This window comes from Ursus arctos, unplaced genomic scaffold, assembly GCF_023065955.2.
Source record: "Ursus arctos isolate Adak ecotype North America unplaced genomic scaffold, UrsArc2.0 scaffold_37, whole genome shotgun sequence".
In the NCBI taxonomy this organism is placed as follows: Eukaryota; Metazoa; Chordata; class Mammalia; order Carnivora; family Ursidae; genus Ursus; species Ursus arctos.
In genome coordinates, this window is record NW_026623053.1 from 5485764 (window position 1) to 5504189 (window position 18426).

Consider the following 18426-nt stretch of genomic DNA (forward strand, 5'->3'; position numbering starts at 1 on the left):
AATGACACTGGACCGGAAAAAGCCACGCCAAGCACTGCCAAGACTGTCGGGAACTTGTTTTTTAAATCAACAAATCAGAGGAGAATCGCCCTTCTGCAGAACAGAGGGAAAATCTCCAGGTTTTTGCAGTCACTACCTGACGGCCCCTCAAGTGGCTCTTAACTTCAATCACCTTTCAATCTCCTGAACACACTGCGCGATCTTGTTAATAGGGCCCTTAGCGTCTTCTTACCCACTTCAAATATGGCCGCTAAGCTCCAGTTTCCTTTACCACCTGATGGTGGCAACCGCTCTGGCTTCATGCCCATTTCCAAAAGGGCCTCTTCCCGCGAGGCTGAAGTTCTGAGTGCGCAGGCGCGAGGGCAAGTCCTCTTTCCGGCAAAATGGCGATGGGTTTGATGTGCGGACGCCGGGTGCTTCTGCGCCTGTTACAGCCACAGCGTCAGGTAAGGATTCCCCAAGGCTGAGCGCCAGGATTCGGCCCTGTCCCCATGACCCAAGCCAGTGACAGCTCGTGCCAGGAACAACATGAGCAGACGCTGACCTGCTCACCAGGACCTGCCTCTCGACCTCGGTTCGCATGAGTACACGGGAGGGTTATGTCCCCGACCTTGAGGGCTCAGCGGCTGCGTATCGTTGTCTGTTCGTGGGTCCCGTTGTCACCCCTGCCACGGAAACTTCAGCCTCGACCTCTGTGCTCCGGGTTGGGCCTGAGGTAACCGAGAGCCAGGAGGCACCAATTGCGTGCCTTTGGGTCAGCCATCTGCGCGCGGAGAGTAGTAGTGCCTTCACCTGTGGTCACGGGCTGCCTGCTTCGTGGCGAATGATCATGATGAGCGACATCTGCTCCCGATAAAAGGGCTCCATCCTTCTTTTACCCTCGCAGTTCCACAGCGTCGCAAGGCCCTCGCATTGGCCGCGGAAACCGCTGACCACGGGACTCCTCTTTCCAGCCGGCCGGTGCTGCGGGCGCCCGCACTATGTTGTCCTCGAGGGCCCTGGCCCCCGGGGCCTCAGTACCTCCGTGATCTTGTTTGCAGAAGCCCAGGTGAGAGGCGATTCGTCCTGCGACGTGAGGAGTGGCGTTTGTTGATTTTTTGTTTTGTTTTGTTTTAACTACAAGATGGGGGAATGTGGCACAGAGTTCTTGGGCACACTCCCAAGAACTTGCAGCTCCCCAAAGTGGTAGCATCTCTGTTTCGGATAGATTTTCAAATCAGTGGGAAAACGATTGAGAGTACAGCAGGAGAGATTTACGTTATATACAAGGCATTGTTTGCCATAATGGTGGCAAGCCGCTGATGGTGTATGAGATGTAATTCCAGGTGTGCGTGTGTTTTAGGAAAGTGATAACTTGCATATCAGTGTCTTCATGGGTATTAATATTTCTGGTGAGACCAAGTAAATATTTTGGTCTTAAAAACTGAATTGTTTTAAATAAAAATTATGGTAGTTTCAGTAACTGCAAAACCGTGCCAGTGATACTCAAATGACTGAAGTCTGGAAAACACTGATAGAAGAAATAACTTACTAATAGGAAGGGAAGTCATGAAATCTTACTCTAACTTGTCTTCCTGCCTAGAGGAAAAAATAAAATGTCCTTTTTAAGCCTTAAATTCTGTGTACACTGTAGACTAACCCAGGAGAACCAGAAGTAGAAAGTCAACAGAACAACCTGATACGAGTTATTATTTTAGGGGACCTGTGATTTCTATATGTCTCCCCTACTGAGTATTACACATGACTTCCTTTTGCACAGGTTCAAGCCCCTCCTGTCATTCCTGCAACTCCCTCACCCACAGCAGTACCCGAGGTGGCTTCTGGAGAGACCACAGATGTAATCCAAGCTGCTGCAGAACAGAGCTTCACTGAACTGGGTCTGGGGTCATACACCCCAGTGGGACTGATTCAGAACTTACTGGAATTTATGCATGTTAATCTAGGCCTACCTTGGTGGGGGGCCATTGCTGCATGTAAGGAAAACACATCCTGGTCAGGGGTAGAAGAAATGGGAACTTGGGGGTAGAACTTAAAAGATAGCAGTTCTCTAAGTGGTTGGAGGGAATACAGCTGACCCTTGCACAACCTGGGGGTTAGGGGCACTAACCCCACCCAACAGTTGAAATTCCATGTATAACTTTTGACTCCTCAAAAACTTTACTAATAGCCTACTGTTAGAAGCCTTGCTGGTAACAAAGTCAATTAGTACATGTTTTGTATGTTACATGTACTCTATATTCTTACAATAAAGTAAAGAAGAAAAAAAACATGTACAGTACTGTAAAAAAAAAAAAATCCCCATATGCATGGGCCCATGCAGTTCAAACCCCAGTTGTTCAAGTGTCAACTGTCGTTGCAGAGGTTTAGGGGTCAGAAAAGCAGATGATTCAGATGAGGGATAGAGGCTCTTGATCCTCAGTATACTTTATTGATCTTTCCCGAAGGGCATTATAAAACCACTGGATCACCTGCGATTCAACAAGTGTAGCTATTTAATGTGAGCGTGGGGTTAGAGTAAGGAGACGTTGTTAACAGTGACGAAGCTGCCCTGGTTTAGGAGAATAGACAGGCCAGGCGCTTAAACCCCCCCAAATTGGAAGGTACCCACATTGTTTCTCTTTAGGCTGAGATTATACTTTAAATTCTCTTCTTCCTACACCTTGCTCCAGTGATCACCTTTTCCCTAGGTCTTCAAGCTTCTCTCTCTTTACCGTCCTGTTCTGAAAATACAAACCTGTTCAAGTATACCATGGATTTCTTGAGGAAAAGTCCCTTTTTTTTTTTTTCATCCTTAGTTCTTTGTCCTTTCATACCTGTTATTTAAGAGTGTTCTTTGTGCAATGGACTTCTTTCTTTCCACGCCTTAACACTCAGCAATCTGACCTTTTCTTTTTAGCAATCTGACTTACTAATACCACCTCATTTTGTCAGTGACATCGTTAGTAAACCCATTTTTCTTTTCATACTTGACCTTTCTGTGTTAGACACTTTTTTTCGTTTATTTTATTGAAGTGTAGTTTATATACAATATTACGTTAGTTTCAGGTGTACAGCATAGTAATTCAGCATACATATTACGAAGTGATCACCATGTCACAATATAAAGTTGTACAATAGATTAACTGTATTCCCTATGCTGTACATTGCATCCCTGGGTCTTTATTTCTAACTGGAAGTTTGTACCTTTTTTTTTTCTTTTTTTAAAGTTTATTTATGCAATCCCTGGGGCACCTGACTGGTGTTCAGTTGATGGAGTGTGCAGCTCTTGATCTCAGGGTCATGATCCTGACCCACACATTGGGTGTGTGGGGCTCAAACTCACGACCCTGAGATCAAGAGCTGCATGTTCCACTGACTGAGCCAGCCTAGCACCCCTGGAAGTTTGTACCTTTTAATCTCCTATTTTGCCCATCTTCTCCAGTCCCCTCCCCTCTGACAATCAGATTGTTCTCTACACCTATGAGTCTATTTTGTTTTCTAGGTTCCACATATAAGTGAAATTATATGGTGCTTGTCTTTCTGTGTCTTATTTCACATAGCTATACCCTATAGGTCCATCCATGTCACTGATGATCAGATCTTACTCTTTTTTATGGCTGTGTAATATACTATTGTGTGTTTATACACCACACCTTTTTTTTTTTTTTTTTTAATATTTATTTGACAGAGCAAGAGAGGGAACTCAATTAGGGGGAGTGGGAAAGGGAGTAGCAGGCTTCTCGCTGAGCAGGGAGCCCGACATGGGGCTGGATCCCAGGACTCTGGGATCATGACCTGAGCAGAAGGCAGACACTTAACGACTGAGCCACCCAGGCGCCCCTACACCACACCTTCTTTATCCATTCATCTATCAACAGACACTTAGGTTGCCTCCATATCTATTGTAAATAATGCTGCAGTGAACTTAGGAGTGCATATATATTTTTGTTTTGGGGGTTTTTTTAAGATTATTTTAGAGAAAGAGCAAGTCGTGCATTAGTGGGGAGAGAGGCAGAGGAAGAAACTCTTTTCAGACTCCCCACTGAGTGTGGAGCTGGACACAGGGCTATACTATTTTGCATTCTCACCAGTGGTACACCAGCACCAGGGTTCTCTTTTCTCCACATCCTTATCAACACTTGTTATTTCGTATCTTTTGATTCTAGCCATCTGACAGGTATTGAGGTGATACCTTATTTTGGTTTTGACTTGCATTTCCCTGATGGTTAGTGATGTTCAGCACCTTTTCATGTGTCTGTTTCATGTGTTTGGAGAAATGTCTGTTCAGGTCCTTTGTCCAGGTTTTAATTGTACTATTTTTTGGATATTAACCCCTTATTATATCATTTGCAAATATTTTCTCCCACTCAGTATGTTGCCTTTTTGTTTTGTTGATGGTTTCCTCCACTGTGCAAAAGCTTTTTGTTTTGGTACAGTTTCAGTAGTTAATTTTGCTTTTGTTTCTCTTGCCTGGGGAGATATATCCAGAAATATATTGCTAAGGGTGATGTCCAAAAGTTTATTACCTATATTTTCTTCTAGGAGTTTTATGATTTCAGGTCTCACATTGAAGTCTTTAATCCAGTTTGGTTTATTTTTGTATATGGTATAAAAAAGTGATGCAGTTTCATTCTTTTGCACGTGGCTGTCCATTTTTAACAACAACGTTTATTAAAGGGACTCTTCTCCATTGTATATTCTTGCGATCTTTCTCAAAGATTAATTGACTGTATAAGTGTGGGTTTATTTCTGGACTCTGTTCCGTTGGCTTATGTGTCTATTTTTGTGCCAGTACATTACTATTTTACGGCTTCGTAATATATCTTGACATCTGGGATTGTGATACGTTCAGTTTTGTTCTTAAGATTGTTTTGGCTATGCAAGGTTTTGTGTGGTTCTGTACACATTTTAAGACTATCTGTTCCAGTTCTATGAAAAATGGCATTGGTATTTTGATAGGGATTGCGTTGAATGTGTAGATTGCTTTGGGTAGAGTGGACATTATAACAGTATTCTTCCAATCTGTGAGCATGGTGTGTCTTTTCATTTATTTGTGTTGTCTTCAGTATCTTTTATCAGTGTTACGGTTTTCAGAATACAGGTCTTTCACCTGCCTAGTTAAATTTATCCCTAGATATTTTATTCTTTTTGATGCAGTTGTAAATGGAGTTTTTTCTTAATTTGTCTTTCTGCTACTTCATAATTAGTGTATGGAAACACAAGAGATTTCTGTATATTAATTTTGTATCCTGCAGCTTTACTCAATTCATTTATTACTTGCAGTCATTTTTTTTAGTGGAGTCCTTAGGGCTTTTTATGTACATTATCATGTCATTTGCAAATACTGGCAGTTTTACTTCTTTACCAACTTAGATGCCTTTTATTTATTTTTCTTGTCTGATTGCTTTGGTTAGGACTTCCGGGGCTGTGTGAATGAAAGTGGCAAGAGTGGACATACTTGGCTTCCTACTATCTTAAAATAAATGTTCTCAGTGTTTCATCATTGAGTATGATGTTAACTGTGGGTTTTTCAATTTTTTTCTTCCCCAAGATTTTACTTATTTATTTGACAGCATGCATGCACAGGCACTAGGAAAGGAAGAAACCGCTCCCCACTGAGCAGGGTCCCCGGGATCATGACCTGAACCTAAGGCAGGTGCTTAACAGACTGAGCCACCCAGGGGCCCCTTAACTGGGTTTTTCATATATGACCTTTCTTATGGTGAGTTATATTCTCTCTCAACCCAATTTGTTGAGAGATTTTATCTTGAACAGATGTGGAATTTTGTCAAATGCTTTTTCTGCATCTGTTGAGATGATTATACAATTTTTCTTTCATTTCGTTAATGTGATAAATCACGTTGATTTTGTGAATATTAAACCATCCTTGCATTCCTGGAATAAATCCACTTGATCAGCGTGAATCATCTTTAAATGTATTGTTGAATGTGGTTTGGTAATATTTTGTTAAGGTTTTTTGCATCTATCATGTTCATCATAGATTTTGGCCTGTATGGTTTTCTCTTTTTTTAGTGTCTTTGTCTGGTTTTGGTATCTGGGTAATGCTGGCCTTGTAGAGTGAGTTTGGAAGCTTTTCTTCCTCTTCTTGTCTTCTGGAATATTTTGAGGATAGGTATTAACTCCTCTGTAATGTTTGGTAGAATTCACCTGTGAAGCTGTCTGGTGTTGGGAGTTTGCCCATTCAATTTCATTATTAGTAATTGGTCTGTTCAGATATTCTATTTCTCCAGATTTGCTTTTGGAAGATACATGTTTCTAGGAATTTATACATTTCTGCTAGGTTGTCCCATTTGTTGGCATATATTTGTTTATAGTAATGTCTTGCAGTCCTTCGTGTTTCTGTGGTGTTAGTTGTTAATTCTTTCATTTCTGATTTTATTTGGGTGCATGCACACACGCGCGTTTTTTTTTTTTTTTTTTTTTGTATGAGTCTGGCTAAAGCCTTATCAGTTTTGTTTATTTTTTTAAAAAATCTCGTTTTGTTGATCTTCATTGCTTTTTTAGTCTGTTTCATTTATTTCTGCTCTAATATTATTTCCTTCCTTCTACTAACTTTGGGCTTTGTTCTTTTTCTAGTTCATTTAGCTGTAAGGTTAGATTGTTTGAGATTTTTCTTGTTTCCTAAGGTAGGCCTCTACCGCCATAAGCTGCCCTCTTTGAACTGCTTTCGCTGTATCCCATAAGTTTTGAACTGTTGTGCTTCCATATTCGTTTATCTTAAGATTTTTATTTTATTTCTTTGATTTCTTCCTTGACCCATTGGATGTTCAGTAGGTTGTTGTTTAGTCTCCACATGTTTGGTTTTTCCATTTTTCCCTCTTGTATTTGAGTTTTAATTTCATCCCATTGTGGTTGGAAGAGATGCTTGATGTGATTTCAGTTTCAGTTTGTGAAGACTTGGTTTGGGGCCTAACGTGTGATACATTCTAGAGAACGTTGCATGTGCACTAGAAAAGAATGTGTATTCTGCCATTGGGGGGTTTTGTTTTTTAAGTTTATGTAGTATTTATTTTTAGTAATCTCTACACCCATTGTGGTCCTCAAACGCACAACCCCAAGACCAAGAGTCTTGTGCTCTTCCGACTGAGCCCGCCAGGCGCCCGTGTATTCTGCCTTTTGGAGATGGAATGCGTTGTCTATATCTACTAAGTCCATCTGGTCGTGTTTTTTGTGGGTTTTTGGGGTTTCTTAAAGATTTTATTTATTTGAGAGAGAGTACAAGCAGGGGGAGGGGCAGAGGGAGAAGCAGGCTCAACATGGGGCTCAGTCCCAGCAGGACCCTGGGATCGTGACCTGAGCCAAAGGCAGACGCTTAACCGACTGAGCCACCCAGGTGCCCCAGTCCAGCTGGTCTTATGTGTTGTTTAAAGCAACAGTTTCCTTACTGATTTTCTGTCTGGACAATCTATCCATTGATGTAAATGGGGTGTTAAAGTTTCCTACCTTTATTGTATAACTATCAGTTTCTTCCTTTTTGTCTGTTAACATTTCCATTATGTAATTAGCTGCCTCTGTGTTGGGTGCATAGATATTTACAAGTGTTATATTCTCTTTTTGGATTGATTTTTTTTTTTTTTTTTAATCCATTCAGCCACCCTGTGTCTTGTTTGGAACATGTAGTTCATTTACACTTAACTAATTACAGATAGATATACACTTCTTACCGTTTTCTTAAGTAACCTCTGTACCCAATTTGGGGCTCGAACTCAGGGCCCTTCAATCAAGAATCACATGCTCTACTGACTGAGCCAGCCAGGCGCCCCTACTTCTTACCATTGTATTGATTTCTGGTTGTTTTTGTAGTTCTCTGTTCCTGTCTTCTCTTGTTCTCCTCCCTTGCAATTTGGTGACTTTCCTTAGTGTTAGGTTTATATTCCTTTCTCTTTATTTTTGTGTGTCTGTTATGGATATTTGGCTTCTGGTTACCATGAAGTTCATATTTAACACTGTATGTATTTAAATCTATTTTAAGTTGATGGTTGCTTTAAGTTCAAGTGGATTCTAAAAGTACTAGTCCTGGTCCCCCCTTCCCACATTTTATGGGGGTCTTTTTCCCCCCAAGGTTTAAAATTTTTTATTTAGAAAGCCTGTGAAATAGTTGTATAATAATTTGGGTAGGTTGTACCAAAAAATGACTTGAAAATTCCCACATTGTTTTTGACGTTGTATCTTAGAATTTAATATTTTGTGTATCCCTTGACTGATTATTATAGGTCTAGATGATTCTACTACTTTTGTCTTGTAACCTTCATACTAGCTCTGTAGGTAATAATCTGCTACCTTTATTATATGTTTACCAGTGAGATTTTTTTTTTCATCATTTTCTTATTTCTAATTATGGCCTTTTCTGTTTTGAGAAGTCCCTTTAACAAAATTTCTTATAAAGCTGGTTTGGGATTGATGAACTCTTTATCTTTTGCTTGTCTGGGGAACTCCTTCTCCTTCAGTCTGAGTGATAACTTTGTCAGGTAAAATATCGTTGGTTTTAATTTTTTTCCTTTCAGTATTTTGAATATATTGTGCCACTCTCTTCTGGCCTTTAAAGTTTTTGCTGAAAAATCAGCTGATTGTCTTATGGGGGTTCCTTATATGTAACTAGTTGTTTTTTTCTTGCTGCTTTTAAGATTCTTTCACTGTTGGCATTTTGATTAGTCTTAGTGTCTCTTTAGGCTCATCTTCTTTGGGATTCTCTGTGCTTTCTGGACTTGAATGTCTGTTTCCTTTGCCAGGTTAGGGAATTTCTCAGCTGACAGGTTTTCTGTCCCTTTCTCTTTCTTCTCCTTCTGGGATCCCTGTGATGCCAGTGTTAGTTACACCTGATGTTGTCCCAAAGATTCCTTAAACTATCCTTAGTATTTTCCTTTTTGCTGTTCCAGTTGGGTGATTTCCGCTACCTTGTCTTCCAGATCGTTGATTTGTTCCTCTGCATCACCTGTTCTGCTATTGAACCCCTCTAGTGGACGTCTTCAGTTCTGTATTCTTCAGCTCTGATTGGGGTTGTTGTTGTTTCATAGTTTCTGTTGAAGTTCCTGTGTTCGTTTTGGAGTTCAGTGACTATGTTTATGGCCATTACTTTGGCCTTTTTATCTGGTAGATTGCTCATCTCTTTAGTTCTTTTTCTGAGGTTTTGTCTTATTCTTTCATTTAGAATGTACTCTTCTGTTTCTTCGTTTTTGCCTAACTCTCTGTGTTTCTATTAGTTAGATCAGTTCTGTCTCCTGGTCTTGAAGGAGTAGCTTTTTGCAGGTGTCCTGCGAGGTCCAGTAGTGTAAACTTCGTAGTCACCTGAGCCAGATGCCCTGGGGGTTCTTCGTGTGGGCTGCGTGCACCCTCCTCTTGTGGCTGGGTCACTACTGGTGTAGACTGAGTGGTTTTCAGGGCCGTCCCCTGACACAGCTGTCTGCAAAGCTCCACCACAACTTCTTCAGGTATGCTGGGAAGCAGGGCTGCCCCCCATCCTGTCTGAGACGTCCAGCCACTACTGCTGTTGGGTGAGCAGGTGTTGGGGGTTGGCCTCAGCACAGCTGGCTACAAAGGCCAGCTGTGACAGCTGCATCCACTGGTGGGGAGGGCAGGCCTCCTGTGTGGCTGACTGAGGTCCGGCTGCTGCAGGTGCTCTAGTATACACAGGGCAGGGGCTGCTTGGCTGGGGGGCCTGGTGCAGGCCGAGGGGGTGTGGCAGGGGCAGGGGGCCACCTAAGAGGGGCTCTTGGCCTGTGGGTCAGCTGGGCTGAGCAAGCTGGTGCTAGCAAAGTAGATGGAGAACATCGGCAACGGTGCCAGCCAGCTCTTCCATCCCCAGAGAACGTTCCAGCAGATCCCTGCCCTGCCAGCACATGCCCTAGAAATAGTCCGTGGATCTCCTTCACGTGTAGCCCAGACATTTTTTCAGACTGCTGCCTCTGTGCTGGAACTTTAGCAAGTGAGATTGTGCTGTGCCTCCCAGGCATAGCCTTGCTGGTTCTCAAAGCCGGGTGTTGTAGGGGCTGGTCTTCCTAGTGTAGGGCTGGGAACCCAATGTGGGGCTTGGACCCCTTGTTTCACAGGGAGAGTCTGTGATATCCCTCCCACTTGTGGGTCCTGACTAGACCTTGTCTCTGCCTCCTATCCATCTCAAAATGACTTTTTCTTTATATCCTTAGGTGTGTAAGATCTGTTCTGCTCAAGTTCTTTACACAGAGTTCTATATGTAGTTGTAGATTTTGGTATATCCTTCAGAGGATATAAGTCATACGCCTCTGTTTTGATCCCTTTGGGCCTACGGTCCCGTATGAGACCCTTTAGACCTTGACATCCCTCCCTTGGCTTTTGTGATCGTCTTTCCTGATTTTCTTCTGGTCTTTCTGACCACATCTTGCCATTGCCCAGTTCTCAGTCTCCTCCTTCAGGGCTAATATTCTTGGTTTCATCTTAGCTTCCCTTCTCTTCCCACCCCGTATCAGCCATCATAATGTTGATAAAGCCTAAGCCCATATTCCCCCCACACCACCACCTTTTTTCTCACCCCAGACCCTCTTGTCTACAGAGTAAAACTAAATATTTTTGGAATGAGCGGGAAATAGGAAGTATAAGAAATGGGAAGGAGCTAAAGCAGTAAGCCACCAGATTACTTCCTATGCTAGGCATTTCTAGGATAGTGGCTTTCAAACTTCATTGCTGGGAGCCCCCGAGTTCTATAGTGGTACCTCTGAGAAAAGCAGAGGCCAGAGCTTGAACAGTTCTGTAGCCAGATAGCTCACTCAGCTTGGTCTTATCTATTATGTATATTGGGGCTATACTTAAGAGTTAGGGGTAGGGAGATTCCATTGATACTAGAAAAGTTCAGATACCACTGATCTAGAAAAGGATCTTCTCTCACCTCCTTTTGTTCGAGGAAATAAACAGTATCCTTGGCCATTTGCGTATAGAAGTTAATGCTAGACTTTTGTGAGGTCAAAGCAGAGAACTGAGCCTTGGAGGAACCAAGTCACCCCTGCCCTTTTTGTTGAGTTCCTTCAGCAGGCATCAGTGTTGAAAAGACTAGAATAAAAAAGACCCTTTCAGTGAGGACCTAAACACCTTCAACCTTCCAACTGCCTAATTGCTTTGATTTCACTCCAGTCCTAGTTTGTGTTTTCCAGGTACCGTCCTTGCCCGCTGCCTGGTGTTTCCTCTCATCGTGAAGGGCCAGCGAGAAGCAGCCAAGATCCACAACCACTTGCCAGAGATCCAGAAGTTTTCCACTCGAATAAGAGAGGCCAAGTTGGCAGGAGACCACGCTGAGTGTGAGTCAACTGCAGAAAGCACATAGGAGAGGACCATTTGCACTTTCCTGACGTTCTGCTGAGGGAAGGGAACGGCCTAAATCAGGAGTTGATAGAAGTGGGCAAGTTCTAAAGACCTGCCTGCTTCTTGGGCCTGATGCTTCCAGTGACTGACTAGGGTCAGGTAGAAATTTTATGGGCTAGGTGGTAAGGATGGTCACCTCCATCGATGTATTTATTAGCCCAACCATTAACTTTCCCTCATTCAGTTTACAAGGCCTCCTCGGAAATGACAGTTTACCAGAAAAAGTATGATATTAAACTCTTCAGACCTCTTATTCTACCTCTGACTCAGGTAAGCAAAAACATTTTCCTTCTTATTTTATCCTACACCAGTCAGATAAACTCCTGTGTTTCCCATGCCCTAGACCCCCCAAAAGCAGGTGGTGATGATAGGGTTTTCAGTGATGGCATGGTGAAAATGTCCACTTTGCTAAAGGGTCCTGACACTGTTTATCCTGTGAAATAGGCCCCAATCTTCATCTCCTTCTTCATTGCCTTGAGAGAAATGGCCAACCTTCCTGTGCCCAGCCTGCAGACAGGTGGCCTCCTGTGGTTCCAGGATCTCACACTATCTGACCCCACCTACGTATTACCGCTGATAGTTACTGCCACAATGTGGGGTGTCCTTGAGGTAAGCCCGGGTTGGCTAAGTGCCAGGCCTGCAAAGTGGGGAGTGGAGGTAGAGTTGATGGGTTGAAATCTGAGGCAGATTCTCTAGAAATGACGTGCATTTGCTTTTGTTTTGGCAGTTAGGTGCAGAGACTGGTGTGCAGAGTTCTGATCTTCAGTGGATGAGAAATGTGATCAGAGTGATGCCCCTAGCGGTCTTGCCCATAACTATCCATTTCCCCACGGTAGGTAATGGTGCAGGAACTGGCTCCAAGCCTTTCCATCTGGCCTGGCCATCCCCCATCAAGCTGACAGCAGAGGACAGCTCCTGAGTACCGTCTCTTTCTTCTCCTCCAGGCGGTGTTCATGTACTGGCTCTCCTCCAACATGTTTTCCCTGGTCCAGGTAGCCTGCCTCCGGGTTCCAGCCGTGCGGACTGTACTTAAAATCCCCCAGCGTGTTGTGCACGACCCCAGCAAATTACCTCCACGGGAAGGTTTCGTAAAAAGCTTCAAAAGAGGTAAAGCTCTGTCCTCAGTGAAACAGGACTGCGGGGAAGTAGTCTAAAAATGGGCCTAGGGCCCTAGTGTCTTCCTCCTCTTTACACAGGGTGGAAGAACGCTGAACTGACACATCAGCTCCAGGAGCGCGAACGACGCATGCAGAATCACTTGGAACTAGCCGCCAGGGGTAAATACCTTTGCGGGCTAAATTCTCCGATTTGTTTCTTCCTTTCCTTCCTTCATCAAGATTTGTTTTCTCTTGCCCTAGGTCCCTTACGACAGACCTTTACCCACAACCCTCTGCTACAGCATGGGAAGACTCAGCCTCCCAGCACCCCCAACAGCAGCAATGCCAAGCCAAAGCAGCCCTGGCGTGACACACTGGGCTGAATTCCGTTCCTGCTCAGACTGGTAGGAGCTCTCTCTTCACACTCAGCCTCAGGACAGATTTGACACAGAGTCCTGGCCCCAGACCTAGAAACCGTGGGGTGCAGAGATCTTCCTTTTAAAAGTGGATTCCATTACAGACTCTCCCACCTACGTGTAAAAGAGCCCAGTGATCTTGCCAGCCACGGAATTAGTAAAGCTCTGTACTACACGCTGCTTCCGGATACTTATTCAGCAGGGCAATGGATGGTGCGCTTCAGGAAACTGCAGACCCGACTGAGCGGGGCTGCTCCCGCCCGTGCTCTTAGGAAGTGCTTCGGCGTTGTAAGTGGCATTGGGAGCTTACACTCCTACCCCGTACGTGGTGTTTTCCATCCACATGGGTCTCAGGATGCTATAAAATATTCAAGAAGTACATGTGCTCCATCCTGAGAGATAATGAGGCTGTTAGTGAAAATATCATTTTGCTAGAGCAGCTCAGGCGTGTTCTCTTGTGTAGAGAGGGCTTGTGTCAGCTGCCGCAGCTGACCTGAGAGGAAAGAAATACTCCGATCCTTTCAAGCACAAGACTGTTTTTAGTGTTCCTCTGAGCCCAATGAGAACAGTCCCAGAGACCTGTCTAAAATGAAGCCACTCAAAGTTTAGAACATAACCCCTTTATTATCTAGCACCTGTGACAGTTTCATGTCTCTCGAAAGGAGACAGGAAGTTCGGAGCATTATTGGCCCTTTTAAAGGAAAAGGAGTGGGCGGGCACACCCAGAGGTGAGTGAACCCCTTAACACGGGACTGTGCTCCTTGTACAGCCAAGCCCACACCGGACATGCTCCCCACCACAGTCTTCCAGATTTTTTAAAAAGGGACAATAAAGCAATGTGTAGCAAAACAAATAAATTACTTTTCATCTCTCAAAAGGCAAGTTCAGAAATCGAAGGCACCTGTCCGGAAGCCTGGTCTGAGCAGCTTCGACAAAGAAGTATACTTTGCTTTTCATCTTCCTTGGCTCCAGCCAGTAAGGGACAAGAGGCCGCTGCTTTCCACCTCTCAGGATGGATTCTAGAGGGTATTTAGTTAGACTTGGGATCTCGTTGCTTGGGCAGCTCTCCTCCATCTTCCAAGTCCATCTCTGCAGCAACTGACATGCACAGGACCTGGAGGTACCGTGTAGCAGAGGCTACAGAGAGATGTGGGTCAGCACTGAGAAGCGGTCAGCCGCGCTCACCTCAAGTGCCGCTGAGGGATAACCAGGTTAAGCCGCAGGGTTAACAACAGGAAGGGGCTAGGGCAAAGCGGACTTGGGGGCGACCAGATGTGAGGGGGGCGGAGAAGGCCCAACGAGAGCTAATCATCGTGGAGACCATAGGCTTACCCAGAGTCCTTCGGAGGCAGTGAGGTCGTTTGTGCTCTGGCACTCTGATGATGAGGAAGTAGAAGGGCAGGCCTGACAGGGCGATGCCGATGCCGATGAGGGAGTTGATGGTGTCGCTGTAAAGCGGCACGGCCACCAGGAAGACGGTGCACAGGCAGAAGACGATGGGGAAGAGCAGGCTGAGCTGGAGAGCACAGAGGGCACAGCTGGAGGTCAGACACCGCCCCGCCCCCCCCCCGCCCCCCCCAGCGCTGCAGTTACGGCCTCTCCTGGGACGATCAGAGCAGGGAGCCCGCTTCCTTCATCTCCGCACCTGCCACCACGGGGTCCCGGGCGAAGGTGGGGTGGAGGTGGATTACCTTGAGGGGACGAGGCCGCTGAGGCTCCTTCCAGCGCAGATAGAGCTGACCCACGATAGAGAGCCCCACGAAGAACCAGTAGCTGAAGCTGTAGTAGTTAATGAGCTGGAAGATGTCCTCCACGCACAGGTAGATGAGCGCCATGAGACCCTGCGGCCACGGGCCCGCGTCAGCGCCTCTCGGCCTTCGTCACTGCCGGCGCGCTCCCCGCCTCCGATCGCCCACAGAGCCAGCCCCTTCTCAAGTCCCCAGCGTCTTCCCCTGTCTGTCCTCTTCTGTCCTCACACGCTTCAGCGCCCTACCTGCCGTCTCTCCTTCCTTTTCTAGTAAGCCCGTGGCGCCTCAATTGGTTTTTCAGGCCCATTCTTCAAACCTTTGCCAAGTTAACCCTCTAAAGCACAAATCAGAACAATTCCTCGCAAACCTTTTGCTGAGGAGCCTCTCCATGATCGCTCCAACCCACATTTCCAGCTTTTATCTCCTACTACCCAACTACCCCAGCACTTTGATATGGTTTTGGGGTTTTTTTAACGTTTTTTTTTTTTTTAAGTCCTCTTTACACCCAGCATAGGGCTCGAACGCAGGACCCCAAGACCAAGAGTTGGCATACTCCACTGACTGAGCCAGCCAGGTGCCCCCCCATACTATTTCTCTTAACCTAAAGCCCATCTCCATCTTTTGCAACCTAACCTTAAAAATTCACTTCAAATATACTTGGTCTAGAGGCGCCTGGGTGGCTCAGCCAGTTACGCGTCTGACTCTTGGTTTCGGCTCAGGTTGTGATTTCAGGGCCGAGAGGTCAAGCCCATGTCCAGTTCCGCCCTCCCTGTGGACTATGCTTAAAAGACTCTCTCTCTGCCCCTCACCCCTGCGTGCTCGCAGTCTCGAATCTTTTAAAAAAAAAAACAAATGCACTTTGTCTAAGAAGTCTTTCCTCCTCTACCTTCTGCTCTCACAGAGGATCGTTCTTCCTTAACCACCACATCATTTCCTGTCCTAGCAGTTATTGCATTGTAATAGACTTAGTGTACTTTATGCTTCATCCTAGACCAGAGGAGGTTACTTTTTTTTTTTTTTAGAGAATATTAAATTCTTCTTTAGAGCTTTTAGGAAAGCTGTAACAGTTGCTTCTGCTGGGTTTTGTCTGTATTTAAGATTTGTGGGGGGGCAGAGGGAGAGAAAGCCTTAAGCAGAGTGCATGCTGAGCGTGCGACTCGATCTCATGACCCTGAGACCATGATCTGAGCTGAAATCAAGTCGGACGCTTAACCAGGCGCCCCTGCTTCTATTGTTGACATTCCCCCCCCCCCCCGTCTGGCTTTCGGCCCCATCCTTGAGGTCACTTACATTGAAGAGCAGAGCAGGTACTGGCGTGAACCGCTCCACATGAATCATGCAGATGGCATCAGGGAGATGGCCTTCTCTTGAACCCACGAAGAAAAGCCTATTTTGGGTAAGATGAGAGAGAAACTTGTGGGACATGGGGTGGGGCTGGTTCACATGCCTCCTAGCCCTCCCGCTGCCCTCCCCTCCTTCGAAAGAGTGAATAATAGGGAATGGGGTCCAGTTTTGAGATGAGTGAGAACTGGAGGCTGCTGACGGAAACCTCCGTCAGGGGTTAATATGATTTGGGCAACACAGTGCCTAAACTCTGGGGCCTCCCCTGCCCTGCCCTAGCTCTTCACAATATATCCCCCCCCCCAATGAAAGACCCCACTCATACCTAGAAGCAGCCACAATGGAGGCGTTGAGGCCACCAAAGCAGGATAATGCAACTGCCAGTGGAATCGTCCAGTTGAAAATTCCAAAAATCTGGTCTGCAAAAGTCTTAAGGAAAGGAACAGAAAAGAGTCATTAGCAGGCTCTGAAAAGGATGACAGCATGCCCCCAGATGGCCCCTCATCTAACCAACCCTTCTGCCACAGCTGGGGTGACAACCTTGTAAACTCAGAATGTGAAGCGTACTTTTAAGTGATCCCTACACCAAGTGGGGCTCACACTCTTAACCCCAAGATCAAGAGTCACACACTTGACCGACTGAGCCAGCCAGGTGCCCCTAAGCGTACTCCTTTCAAGGACTACCCCGTTTCCAGGCCTTTCAGGACCTGCGATACTCCAAGAAGCCCACAACACACCCTCAGCCTTCTGCTAGTGAAAATCCTTTACCACGGCAACGGCGTCACTGGCCAGGATGTCCCTCATGTCTAGCACGCTGTAATAGGCCACATTGGTCAAGATGTAGATGATGGTAACAATGGGCATGGAAATGCCAATGGACAGGGGCAGATTCCTGTAGCCAGACAGAACAATGCACACATTAGTCCCAGGGTCACATCCCCATCTCCTTTGATCCTCAGACTCGCACCAATCCAGGGTGGTGCCTGCTGTGTGTTTCCCCAGTGCTTTCGCCTTCGAAGTGTGCACAGCGGTGATTTCGCTCTTGAGCTCCGGGCTTAAAGAGCATCAAGGGAAAGGAATAACACGTTTAGAGAAAAGGCTAACCAAACGGCAGAGAAAGGATCAATAAAGAACAATGGAACAATGTCACACAGGAAACAGTGGGGGAGGGGGTGCCTTTTTACATCCAAAGCCTCTTAGTGTCAGGATTCCTTCTCAAGATTGTCAACATGGGGAAATTCGTCTTAAGGTTGAGAAATATAAGAGGAAGTTAGCGAGGCAAATTGTGAAATCCAGAGACTAAGGCCCTCGCTGACAAGGACAATCTGTGTCTACACAAGCGACCTGGGAGCTCTGCTCACTCCATCCCCTCACTCAGTGTGAGAACCTTGGGGCCGTCCTAACCAGTAACTAAGAGAAAGATACAAAGACAAGGTCCTCGAGGCCAATAAAGCTATGCCCTTCAAAACCATTCTTCACGGGGAGGGGAGGGCGCATACTCAGGTCGTTTAGCTTCTGTCCAGTAGGTGGAAGCACAGCCCAGGCCTCAGTCGTGCTTCTATCCTCTGTTCCCCAGATTGCAACGCTGGATGTGTGCCAAGAGGAGTTTATTATTTTGACTTAAAAATTTACAGAAACTCCACTCCCTCGTAATCTTAGTTCCAAGAATCATTGAATTTCAGAGCCAGGAAGGGCTCTGGAGATCCTATAATTCAACCCCCTCAATTTACAGATAAGGAAGCAGGCAGAGTTGGCAAGGGACTCAAATCAGTGGAAAGACAGGCTCCAGGCCCTTTGACTCCCTCCCTGTCCAGTGCTCTTGTCACTCTGCAGGACGGTCGAATAATTGGAATAACAAGGCTGAAGTAACGCTGTTAAATGCTGACACCATACCACTATGTCAGTACAAATGTGAGAAAGCAGGAAGGGCTCAAAAGAACAGGAAAATTTTGGGGTGTCTGTGACCTGAAGTTATCTATGTGGGAATAAGGGTGGGTGAATATCAAAACCCCCAGGAAAGCACACACAAACCCATGGTAGGACCTGCTGTAATTGATGCAGGAACGAAGGGACGGATGTGAAAAGACTTGCTGTTATCACAGACAGGTTATCTCCTGCCTTTAGGGCTCCCGTGTGTTCAGGTGGAGCTGATAAAATCTGTCTGGGCCGCGGTGGTGCGTTACCTCCATAAATGACAGCTGTCCTTACTGCATGGAAAATTGCTGGTGAGCTCCCTACCTCTCAGGATTCTTGATCTCTTCCGTGACATAGTTGAGCGTGTCCCAGCCGGAGTAGGAGAACAGAGCCGAGTACAGAGCCAGGGCGATATCACCCATGGCAAATGACGAACCCTCAAAAGCATTCTCAAAGTGAGCCGAGGCTCCTAGAATCCAGAAAACATGGAAAGGCAGAAGGATTAATGGTCTACCCCCAGCTTCAAAGTGATCCAGAAAAGGAGAGGAAGAACGTGACACCTAACAAGCTGAGTGGCTGAGA

General features: G+C 45.6%; 2 protein-coding genes across 6 annotated transcripts in view; one reads left to right on the forward strand and one right to left on the reverse strand.

Moving 5' to 3' along the window:
* Positions 1 to 330: 330 nt before the first annotated feature.
* Positions 331 to 13698, forward strand: OXA1L (OXA1L mitochondrial inner membrane protein). The gene is made up of 10 exons (XM_026486470.4): positions 331 to 446; positions 887 to 1048; positions 1760 to 1973; positions 11121 to 11264; positions 11513 to 11598; positions 11773 to 11937; positions 12056 to 12160; positions 12273 to 12435; positions 12525 to 12605; positions 12687 to 13698. The coding sequence occupies exons 1-10, from the start codon at positions 384 to 386 to the stop codon at positions 12806 to 12808; spliced, it is 1305 nt and encodes a 434-aa protein (XP_026342255.3). The 5' UTR covers positions 331 to 383; the 3' UTR covers positions 12809 to 13698.
* The window catches only part of SLC7A7 (solute carrier family 7 member 7), a 54133-nt gene continuing 49152 nt past the window's right edge, over positions 13446 to 18426 (reverse strand). For all 5 annotated transcript variants that reach the window (XM_048216163.2, XM_026486530.4, XM_048216261.2 and 2 more), the window contains 7 exons: positions 18169 to 18313; positions 16699 to 16822; positions 16256 to 16359; positions 15880 to 15976; positions 14533 to 14682; positions 14174 to 14357; positions 13446 to 13978 (listed from right to left, as the gene is read on the reverse strand). In XM_048216163.2, the coding sequence (XP_048072120.1) occupies positions 13872 to 13978; positions 14174 to 14357; positions 14533 to 14682; positions 15880 to 15976; positions 16256 to 16359; positions 16699 to 16822; positions 18169 to 18313 (911 nt within the window). In that variant the 3' untranslated portion in view covers positions 13446 to 13871. The remainder of the gene's footprint in view (positions 13979 to 14173; positions 14358 to 14532; positions 14683 to 15879; positions 15977 to 16255; positions 16360 to 16698; positions 16823 to 18168; positions 18314 to 18426) is intronic.